This window comes from Urocampus carinirostris, chromosome 2 (genome assembly GCF_059441175.1).
Source record: "Urocampus carinirostris isolate Australia breed hairy pipefish chromosome 2, RoL_Ucar_1.0, whole genome shotgun sequence".
Lineage (NCBI taxonomy): Eukaryota > Metazoa > Chordata > Actinopteri > Syngnathiformes > Syngnathidae > Urocampus > Urocampus carinirostris.
In genome coordinates, this window is record NC_142350.1 from 21,537,650 (window position 1) to 21,549,668 (window position 12,019).

The window sequence follows — 12,019 nt, forward strand, 5'->3', positions numbered from 1 at the left end:
ACTGGGAGGTCGGTGGTTCGCGCCCTGGCCGAGTCATTCCTAAGACTTAAAAAGTGGTCGGCGGCGCCCTCTGTTGGCTGCGGCTGCATCGGCTCGCTACAACGGGTCAGGTGCAATCGACATTTCGTTCTGTGTACATTGTTACACAGAATGACAATACAAGGAAATTATTATTATTATTTATTATTAAAATAAGATGGAAACCATTGATGTTCTCATTAAAATGAATTGCTCTGAGAAGGAACTTAATTCAAAAGAGCCCCTTGCCGTGTTGGTAAATATGAGACGCAGACTAGTTGCGCGCGCATTGTTGAGGCACAAAGGCTGTAGACATGTCAGTTTATAGCAGCCAATTGAATAAAGGATTGTGGATCATAGATAATGGGTTTGTACCCCTTGTTTTTGGGCTAATTCAAGCCCTTTTGAAGGTCTTTCAAAGCCAATATTCAATATTTCCTGTACCATTAAAGAAATCCCATGCTGATCAAAAGAACGGAAGCCTCAACCTTAGTTTCAAACCCTAACTCAATCCCCAACCTAATTTTGGAACCCTAAAATTCGTTTAAAACCCTAATTTCTAGCCCTCACCCTAGCCCTACACCTAACCCTAGCTGTAAACCTGTTTCAAACTGTAACCCTAGCCCTAAATAAATTTTGAAACCCAACATTCAGTTTAGAACCTTAATATTGATCTTAGACTATAATTCCTAACCCAAAACCTACACCTAATCCCAGCTTCTTACCCTAGCCCTGTTTTCAACTGTAACCCTAACGCGGAACCTATTTTGGGACCCTGCATTCAATTTAGAACCCTAATTGGAGCTCAAACTAATCCAGGGGTGGCGAACCCGGTTCCCGAGAACCGCATGTCCTGCATGTTTTGAAGGTTTCTCTGCTCCAACACAGGTGATGCATATTTTCAGCTTGTTAGCAAGCTGTGTGAGAGCTTGATCAAGATCCGGGCGATCTGAATCACCTGTAATGGAGCAGAGAAACTCCAAACACATGCAGGACATCCGGCTGTCGGGGACCAGGTTGTCCACCCCTGTTCTTGTTTCTAACTCAAAACGTACACCTAACCCTAGCTGTAACCCCAGCTCTATTTCAAACCGTTACCCTCACTCTAAACCAATTTTGGAACTCTACATTCAATTAGAAACCCTAATACGGAGCTAAAACTCTAGTTCTCACCCAAAACCAACACCTAGGTCTAGCTGTAACCCAAGCCATAACCCGGTTTCAAATCCTAAATTTAGATTAATACCCTAATAAGGAGACTAAACCCTAGTTTATTACTCTAGCCACGAACCTTTTTTGGAAATATAAGTTTCAAACCCTTATTTGAACACCGAACCTCGGAAACATGAAAACAATTCCAAACATTTACCAGGGCTTCATCTAAAATTCAAGGACTTTTCAAATCTTGAAAACACAATATTAAAACGTAAGCATTTCCAAGGATTTCAAGCACCCGTACGAACCCTGTAGCTAGTATCATGTCATATAAGCACACTGTGCGCCAAGCAGCAAGATAGCGACTTTAATTTCAGTGATGAGAAGTCGACACAAAAATAAGTTATTTTGATCAGCGCTGCGTCTAGATTGTGCAAGCCACATTGCGGAGCTTTTGTATGACTTTTTTGCTTTGTATACGCCGGTCCTGTTGGTAGGGTCAATAATAGTAATAACGAGAATAAAGCAAGAATAATTATTATTTAATAAACAATAATATATCAGGCAGCACGGCGGAGCAGTGGTTAGCGCGTGTGCGGCACAATTCTTAGGTCATGAGATCGAACCTCCTTGTGTGGATTTTGCATGTTCTCCCCGTGTTCGCGTTGGTTTCCTCCCACAGACCAAAAACATGCATGTCAGGTTGATTGGCCGGTCCAAATTGTCCCTATGTGTGAATGAGCAAGTGGGTTGTCTGTCTCTGTGTGCCCTGCGACTGGCAGGCAAGCAGTTCAGGGTGTCCCTTGCCCACTGCCCCAAGATAGCTGGGATGGGCTCCAGCACCCCCCGCGACCCTTCTGAGTATAAGCGGTGCAGATAATGGATGGATGGATAACATCATTGCTTGCAAAACACTTAGCATTTCCCCGACACTTACCTAATGAGGCATTCTAAAAACGCAAGAAATATTATCTTGCTCCCTTTTAGACGTACTGCTAGTGCTGTTATTTTGGGTGAACATTGCGCAAAACCTCATGAAAGGCTAGGGAAAACAAAATACGAAAAATTGTGCGTTTTGGTCACTTCGAATATTCGTAGTTTGTATTTTTCCTTGTGCTTTTTAGTGCTTGTTTTCAGTGACACTACACAATACAGCAACATCTAGTGGCCAAATAATGCATGATCCCTTTTAGCGTCAACTTGAGTGCACATTACTCTCACTTCATGTAGTTTAGGGGTCTCCGAGGTGGTGCCCCCCAAGGACAGTTGAGGTGCTCACTGTCCTAAAAAAAGCTCATCAGTACTGGGTCATTGTGATTTTTTAGTAAAATGATTCTTTTTAATTGGTTGAGTCTATTTAACCCTAGTTTTAATAATTAACCTGTTAATTTGAGGAACAACATAGTAATAACATGATGAGATATTATTTTGAAATTTCAAATACATTCCAGTTTATGGGATTCATGGACAATAAAACAATCTACCGTATTTTCCGCACTATAGGGCGCACCGGGTTATAGGGCGCACCCCCAAAAAAATAGTTTTTGGTCCTATATCTTCCATGGATAAGGCGCACCGGATTATAAGGCGCTACAATGGGAACGCCGATAAAACAGTCAGATGATTCAGTCAAACTGATTACCTCCTTAACATTCCCAAAGCTTGCAAAGAAGCAAATACGTGTCGTAGACACGTGCGGATGCGGTGTCCGTACGATGTCACTTAAATGCGTCATTTCAAATATCATTCGGAAGGTTGAAGTCTTGGGATTCAAGAAATGCCAAACATTTCTATGTTTCTATTTTCTTTTTCGCTCACAACTTTACTGTGCATATGACAATAAACACTTGGAATTGAGTTTAATTCACTCAACTCATCACAGCAACATCAAGATCGTTCTAAAACAAGATACCAGGAAAATATTAAGCCGCATAACTCACCTAAGTTCTCACGTTCAATAATGATACGCAATCATGGTCTTCTTACAACCGTTAGTGAAGTAAATCCAGGAGAGTAAATTATTTGCAAATACAGACTAATAAAACATGTTTCTTTATGGTGTACTTTAGCAAGCTTGCTAAGCTTGCTACGCCATTGCTAAACTTGGCCAATTGCAGGGTTTATTTTGGCCATCTAGCCTATTGGAGGCTCTGAATAACTTCAGCCAATAGCGATCGATTTAACTGATGATTGACACATCTTTTTCGGCCAATTGCGGGGTTTGTTTCGGCCATCTAGCCAATCCGAGGCTCCGAATAACTTCAGCCAAAAGTGATCGATTCAAATGATGATTGACACATTGGTTAGCCAATGAAACGCCGGTATATAAATCCCAGCATACACCGCGGACTTGCTACGCCATTGCTAAACTCGGCCGATTGCAGGGTTTGTTTTGGCCATCTAGCCAATCCGAGGCTCCGTATAACTTCAGCCAATAGTGATCGATTCAAAAGATGATTGACACATTGGTTAGCCAATGAAACGCCGGTATATAAATCCCAGCATACACCGCGGTCTACTCCACGTTCGGGGTAAAATCGAGTCGGCGGCTGTTGAGTAAGTTGCGAGACCTTGCGAATTTAATATTGAGCCATATATTAGGCGCACTGTGTTATAAGGCGCATGGTCAGCTTTTGAAAAAAATTAAGACTTTTAGGTGCGCCTTATAGTGCGGAAAATACGGTATTTAAATATTAATAATTATTTTAAAGCAATTCATTTAGAGAATTGACTGAGAATCGATTAGTGTATTAAACAAATGTATTTATTAATATTTTATTTGGTTTATTTTACAGGAAATACAACAAATTCCAATTTATGGGTTTCATAGAGCAAAAAAAAAAATGTAGTTTTTTTTTGCTCTATCGCTCTATGAAACTAATTAACAAACTATCTCGATAACTTTTTACAATTTTTGGCGTTCTATCTAGCTCACATTTTTTTTTACTACTATATGTTGGCTCCTTTCTAGCTAGCGATCTAGCTTTTTTCATGTTTGCTATCTGGCTATTTCATTGGCTTTTTAAAAATTTTTGCTTGCTATCTAGTTAAGATATTATCTTTTTGGCTCGTAATGAAGCTCAATTTTGGCCTCTTTTTAGATAGCTATCCAGCTTTTTTTTTTTTAGCCTTTTTAATCTGGCTATATCTATATAATAATAATAATAATAATAATAATTTCCTTTGTATTGTCATTCTTTGTAACAATGTACACAGAACGAAATGTCGATACACCTGACCCGTTGTAGCGAGTCGATGCAGCCGCAGCCAGAGGGCGCCGCCATTATACCAATTAGGTATGTCTCGGTCGAGGCGCGAACCAGCGACCTCCCAGTCTCAAAGCGGGCACACTACCATCTAGGCTACTGAACTGGTATCTAGTTCCCTTTCATTTTCTTTCTCTGTTTATCTTTCCAGCTCACAAGCTACCGCTTTAGCTAAATCTAGCCAAGTTTCTTTTTCAGAAATGTATATCAAACTGGGTGCCCTTTGCACTAATTAATAACAAAAAGTAACTTGAGGCTTGAAAAGGGTTGGCGACCGCAGCACTACACAATACAGCGACATCAAGTGGTCAAATAGTGCACAGTCCCTTTAACTTTAGTGCACAATACTCTCACCTTTCACTTCATGTAGGTGCACCCATCATTTAGTCCAAAAATGCAAAGAAACACTCTTGTTTACTGCAAGCTTCATTTTAATACAAAAACAACAAAAAAGTTTATAATTTTAGGTCTTTTTGCGCTATATTTCACAACTTGCCTTCCCTCCCCACTTTTGACTCCGACTCGTTTTCACAAAGTAACGAAGCATCTTGTGAGAGGGAGACATAAATAAATAAGAATCCATTTGACGTAGTTTTCTTACAAACGGCCGGGGGACAAAAGCCACTTTTGCTCTCTCGTCAACAGAGTCCGCACGTGATTGGTCACAAATGTTTAGCTTCTTCAGCATTAAATATTAGATTTTTACGTCAAGCTAAACAAAGAAAATGATATCGGATTATAAATTAACAGAAAGAAGTAACATGAAAATCTTTTTGTAACAGGTCGGAGAGACAAAGACGTGTCGGGCGTCAAAAATTGATCCACCCCTGTCCGACATGGCGGAATACCGCGCTGTTGTAAATGGCGGAAAATGGCAACATGATGCCATTTTTTGTCAATTCTGTCTTGTTTGGTAAAGAACGTGGAGAGAAAAAGGCAGCAGGGTAGTGAGTGCTGTGTTAGGCAGGCGTGAAAACGTGAAGACTAGCGCCACATGAGCAGTAAAGCCAAACAGGTTTAGTAACGTCCTGCAATAATGTATATGGCAAAAATTGCCATGATGACTTCATCCCCCTGCCAAATCGGTTTTCGCAAGGGAAAAATAAAGGGAAACGGTCTTTTCTCCAGGCTGAGTGGGCTTTGATGTCCATCCTGGTGTTGGAAGTTCGAGGTGTCAAAATTGTGGCTGTACCTTGCCTGTAACAGTCCATCTGGATGGTTTCAGTGTTCATATTCACAGGTTTCAAAACCTTGGGAAATGACTCACTAGCGCCCCCACCAAAACCTCAACAGCTGCCCCACCCTGGCAGTGGTGATCTTCTCTCTCAAGGTGGGTGGCGGCTTCTTCCCTCCTCGAACATTCCACATGTGGTCATGTGGTGTCGCAAGTTGCATATTTTTTGGACCACAGGCCCTTTTTTTCCTTCTGAATTTTATCAGGTTTTCTGTAGCAGCTGACCATATTTGTCAGGAAGGAGAACAGCATTTAGGTGTCCTTTTTTCTTGATTTTTTTTTCTGTAGCCACCACGAGGAGGGCAACCACGGTGGAAGCTCCTCCATCTGGCGACGGCTCCCGTCAAGTTTCACATGTGGCGTGTTAAAGCTCTATTTTTTACTCACACAATTTAGTTTTGGTCACTCAGGCGAGACTGCTACTGCTATGCAGTACTTTTTCCGATCTTATTTCTTGCCGGATGCGGGTGCTTTGGGACTGGGCATCTTCTTGGTTATAGTGGGAATCTTTGAAGGTTTCGCAGCGCCCGGTCTCCGCGGTGTGTCGGACGCGTCCGAGCAGACGGAGCGAGAATCTTGCAGCTCCGAAGCATCCGAGGCGTCGCTACCTCGACGGCTGCTGGCTCGGCTGCCTGCCCGGCTTCCGGCCCGGCTGGTGGGGCCGCTGGCCGAGGAACCGGCCCGCTTAGGATCTGCTATGGGCAAGAAAGGCAAATACCTTAAAATGCAAACATAAATCCAGCGACATTTTTTTTTTCAATTTTCATCACGCACAAAGGTTTCAGATCATTAAATCAATTTTAACATCACACAGAGACAATCCAAGAAAATACAAAAATACATTTTGAAATGTTGGTTCAATTTTTAAAGGCAAATATATATATATATATATATATATATATATATATATATATACATATATCAAACCCAAAAAGTAACTTCCCCTTTGTACCTAAAAGCGAGTTGAGCCACCTTTGGCAGCAATAACAGAAATCAAACATTTATGACAATTGGTGATGACTGTTGATTGGGAAATTTTGCCCACTCTTTGCAAAACAGTTTCAAGTATGCCATATATTTTTTTTCCTCACATGTACTGCACTTTTAAGGTCCCACCATAGAAACTCAATTGGATTTAAATCTGGAGTTTGACTTGCCCACTTCAGAACCCTTATTGTATTTTTTGAGCCATTCAGAGATAGACTTGCTGATGTGTTTCGGATCGTTTTCTTGCTGTATCATCTAAGAGCACTTGAGTTTGAGGGCACAAACTGGTGGCCAGACATTCTCCTTGGGAATTTTCCCATGAAGGCCATTTTTGGCCAGGTTCCTTTATAACCTCCTGGATGAGCCGTTGTCACACTCTTTGAGTAATCCTAAATTGGTTGACCACTTCTGGGAAGGTTTACCACTGTTCCCAGTTTTCTCCATTTGTGGATAATGGCTCTGACAATGGTTTGCTGGATCCCTGCAGCCTCGGAAAAGGCTTTGTGACCTTTTCCGGACTGATGGATTTCTATCAGTATTCACCTTTTTCTTCTGGAATTTCTTTGGTTAGTTGTGGTCTTGAGACTTTTTAACCTCCTTTATCTAACAGATTCAATTTAGGTGGTGGCCAAACATTTTGGGTGTGGCCTGTGGAATTGAACTTAAGTTTTCCCAAAACTGCATAGTCACAGTTACTTTGTGAAAGGGGGCAATTACTTTTTCAAATTGGGAATAAATGGAATCAACATTTCAAAACTGCATTTTGTATTTCCCTGGGTTGTCTATGTGTGATATCAAAATTGGTTTGTAGTTTTGTGTGAAAAATATGCAAAAAACGCAGAATTCAGGAAAGGGCCAAATAGTTTCTCACGGCACTGTATATTTTCAGTTGTTCCAAAGTCTTACTGTTTCGTTTGGTGCCATGTGGTGTCCCACCGTTTTCTCCTGTGAGCGAGCCGCGACTCGAGTGGAAAGTCGGACGCTTCAGCTTGGAGCCTGATGGCGCCCCCTGTAGGAAAAAATGAGAAGTCTGAGCTTACCTTAACTGTTACTTCTGCAACAGACCTGTGTGTACTCAAACATGATGTTTTAGCAATAATATTACGATGAATATTTGTACATATTATTGTAACTGATGATTGAACATGAAAGTTCATTGCAGTCACTAAAGTGTAAAAAAATATGAATGATTAAAAGAGGACCGTATTTAACGTACTATAAGACACACCCCTCTAAAGATGGTCCTTGTCATATATATTTCATACGTAAGAAACACCGAGTGAAATCAAAACCACAGTAAGAGTTACCGTGTTTATTTGTGTATATCCGTTGAGTTTTTTATACACCTGTGGTTTATATTAGTGCAATGATCAGTTGATATGTGTCGCTGATCATAATCACATGACATTGGATGCAACGAGAATAGAACCAGGGTTGTGGCGCTTGGAGTGCTGAAACTACATAAATAGATCACCATGGCATCATCAAAGTATTCATACACACAATGCCAGAAACACTCATTTGCATAGTGCATTTTGTTTTGCTTTCTGATAGGTTAACAGTCTCTCCGCTTCTTTACCTATGAGTCAAAAATGTTGCGGTTTAATATGTGTGCGTGCGTAAAAGAGCTTGGTTGGTACGTATTTGTTGAAAAACTTTGTGTTTTCTCCATTCTTTAGCATTGGTTTCTGGCATCATGAGTAAAATAAGTGTGATAATGAGATAAACTTTATTGCAATTTTCAATGACATCTATCACTGGTGGGCCTACTGGTAAAAAAATCAGCACTCTCACTTCCATGCCCCATGTTCAAAACCTGTTGCATACATTGTTTTGTCAATGTTATTTATCGCTTGATCAATCATTGCACAAATATTGTAGTAATGCTCACCTATACATAAAGTATGAATTTCCAATCATGCCCTGGGTATTAAGCGGCATAAAAGGCACACTCTGTTAATAAGGCGCAGTTTTTTTGACAAATGTGGGGTATTTGGCTGCAATAGTCGGAAAAATACGGTAATCAGGGTTCATACACCTTTTTCATCGCCATATTCAAGTACTTTTTAAGGAAAGCCAATTTTCATTGCAGTAGCTCAGGGGGTAAAGCGCTCGTCTTGGGATCACAAGGTCGCAGTTTCGATTCCAGGCTCCTCTGTGTTATATGTCAAAGTGTCCTTGGGCCCCCTAACGCCCCCGATAGCAGATAGTTGCCTTTCATTGTTGACCCTGCTATCGGTAAGTTAGTGTGTAAAATGGGAAAAAGTGTGAAGCACATTGTAAAGTGCTTTGGGAGGTTTTCAGTGACTTGAAAAGCGCTATAGAAATGCAGAACATTTTGTAGTATTCATGTAGTTTTATTTCTTCAGTATTATAGTATTACCATAGTAGTATTTTTGTCTTAGTCCTACAGCATTTTTTCTCTCTCTCGAATAAGGGCAAAATAATAAATTAGGTTAATTTATTCACATTTCTTTTTTTTATTTTGTTGTGTTTTTGAAGTATTTCTGTAGTAGTTTTTGCCTAAAACAAAATGTCCACAATGACAAAGTCTGCTCAGAGAACAAATTAGCGCGGCGACAAGAAGACACGCACATTAATCAATCAACCAATTACTCAAAAGTGATTGAGAGGACTAAAACGAGGGTGCCAGCCAGCACACAATGCCGTCTGCGATATTTTTCAAATGAGATATCTTTAAGTTATTTTGATTTACTTCACATACACATTATATATATATATTATATTTTTCCATTCAATTAAGTTGCCTCCCCTTACACCTGATAAATTAGGGCTCAGCTCCCAAACACATTTGTACAACTGTGCACAATAAGTGATGCCACGATAGTTCTACCCAATCGATATTTTGAAACACCCGACGTTGAATCATTAGGGCACCAAGCCCCCCCCCGATCCCAACCCTGAATGCCGAGCTCCAAGAAAGGAGGCAAATGGGTACCGATGTTGTAAGTTTTAGGTAAGACTCGACCGAGGCTTGAACCAGTTTACCTCTCGGAGCAGGTGCCCAACTCCAAGGCCACCGAGTCAGTGTTCACATTTGTGAGCATATATTTTGAAATATACAATTTTTCATATAAGTTTATGAGAGCCTGGAGGGACAAATTAGACCCTGGCGGCCCGCCAAAGACTTTCAATGGTATGGGAAGCACTGTGGGAGGTAGGCAATTGGGACCTTGTTATGTCTGGGTGGTGCAGTTACCTCGTCACTGCCAACATCCGGGCAGCACTGACACTTGCTCGCTGTGGCACTTTTACTGTGCGCCAGCCACGGCTTGGCGTAGTCACGAGAGTGCGTGTTTGACGACTGCCCGGGGGAAGCCAGGAGGAAGCGAAGGGGAAGGATGGAAACCAGGAGGAAACCAGGGGAAGGATGGATGCAGCAGCAAGGGCACAAAGCAAGGAAGGATGTGGCGAGGGCAAATGAGCAGCAATCAAGCAGATGTAAAGGCCAGTGTTGGATTTTGATGAAAAAAGTTTTTTTTGTTTTGTTTTTTTGGTGTAAGTGTATTGATCGGAACGTTGAAACAAGAAAAGTGGGAAGGAAGATTATTGACGGTGAGAGACAAGAACAAACATAGCCAAAAACAAGTTAACGTTGAACAACACAGCGGCACATGAGTAGTACAGTGGTACCTCTCTATACGAGTTGAAATTGTGCTCCCAGCTCGAATTGTTCGTGTAACTGGAGAATTTTCCCCATGTAAAATGATTCAAAACTACTAAAACTTGGCCCGTTCGGGATCTCTAAAATGAAAGTGAACCTTAAATTTCTATGCAACCCATCTTCCAGATCACTACAACGCATTAATAAGTTATTAGTGAAAACAATACAATAGGATCAATAAGAAAATGTTAACGAAATAAAAGTGAGTTTATTATGAGCACATATCATGTTAAGGAAGTCGCCGTAACGAATGTGTGCGTATGGTGCAAAGGCATGGGAGCAGGAGGGAGAGTGGGGGGCGGTTGCATGAGGATAATACATAAGCACTAACTGTACACTTAAAATGAAAGTTACTGTAACAGCTTTTACACCCAACGTTTTTTTTTTTTGCCTGTTTCAGTTTCCATTCATCACTTCCTGTTGCCCTTTTAGCCTGACTCATTTTGGGCATTCTATGTAGGAAAGCCAAATGGCTTGGCTGTGGTACTTCTCGAACTGGTACTGCTCATGAACTGGATTTTCCTTCGTTAAGTGGGCAAGATTCTTATAAAAAAACACGTGTATCGGAATTCACGTTTGTAGAGGTGCTGGTATAAAGAGGTACCACTGTAGTAGTTTCTTTTCAGGAAAAAGTTAAGGTGGCCTACCCTGGAGGAGGCCGATGCAGTAGGGGTGGCGGGCGTGGAGGGCGCCGAGGCGCCGCTGTGCGATGCAGAGGACGAGGAACGGGTAGGCGAAGCGTTGCGAGAGCCTGGCTTGGAGCGCCGGCCTCGAGAGCGGAGGGCGCAAACGCTTTGGGGCGTTCCCTCCGGAAGGATGAATTTCTCCCGAAGCTCCAGGTTGGTGCGACCGCGAGCTGCAACGTTAACACAACAAACGCACTAGAAATGTGAGGGGGCAGCACAACGAGGGACGCTTGGAGTAGGACTACTACATAAAAAAGGATTCATTAACAAAAAAAAAGTGGTACTGCGTAAACAGGTTGATAAAAAGAAAATCCTAAATGCAGGGTATGTAAGCCCTTTTCATCGCCAGATTCAAGCTTTTTTAAAGACATTCAAAGCCAATTTTCACATCCGGTGTGAATCATGTATTTTGCAGAGCCCCTAATATATCTGGGATTTACATATGTTTTAATCTTGCGTGTGCATCTATCAAAACATAGAATTTTTACATCTTGAGTCAATAGCGATTATATTTATTTTTGAGACAAATCTCTCAATGTAGTTTTTGAGTAAAAATGCCAGTAATATGTATCTTCCATTTTCAGTTGCAGAAAGTTATTCAAATTATAATTTACCACTGGGAAACACTACCTTCAATATTTGCATGGCCCATAATCATGGCACTAATACACATTTCATACTCCCTGTTTAGGGGTAATATGTTCTAGTCCTCTTGGGCGCAACCCATAGGGTGCTTCAAAGGACGATGCCTTGCCAACAAATGCCAGCTGCCGGTAATCATGAGAGAAAATGAAATGCAAAGTCAAAGCAAAGCAACCAGGTCTCAGTGCCGGCATCATTTTTAAGCAGATCTGTCGAGAAACGTGGCAACAATTTCAAGAATTTACAAGCACTACACTCAAAATTTAAGCACTTTTCAAACCTTGAAAACGCAACATTAAAATTCAAGCATTTCAAGCACATTTAATGTCAAAAGGTTGGCATGAAT

At 41.2% G+C, this 12,019-nt stretch overlaps 1 protein-coding gene across 2 annotated transcripts in view; it reads right to left on the bottom strand.

The window, feature by feature from the left end:
* Window positions 1–4,326: 4,326 nt before the first annotated feature.
* Window positions 4,327–12,019, bottom strand: part of macf1a (microtubule actin crosslinking factor 1a) — a 252,345-nt gene continuing 244,652 nt past the window's right edge. Inside the window, exons 97-100 of one of the 2 annotated variants that reach the window (XM_088329356.1) lie at window positions 10,993–11,201; window positions 9,881–9,985; window positions 7,567–7,669; window positions 4,327–6,368 (exon numbers count right to left, since the gene is read on the bottom strand). In XM_088329356.1, the coding sequence (XP_088185482.1) occupies window positions 6,121–6,368; window positions 7,567–7,669; window positions 9,881–9,985; window positions 10,993–11,201 (665 nt within the window). In that variant the 3' untranslated portion in view covers window positions 4,327–6,120. The remainder of the gene's footprint in view (window positions 6,369–7,566; window positions 7,670–9,880; window positions 9,986–10,992; window positions 11,202–12,019) is intronic. The other variant, XM_088329357.1, reaches the window with a different exon arrangement.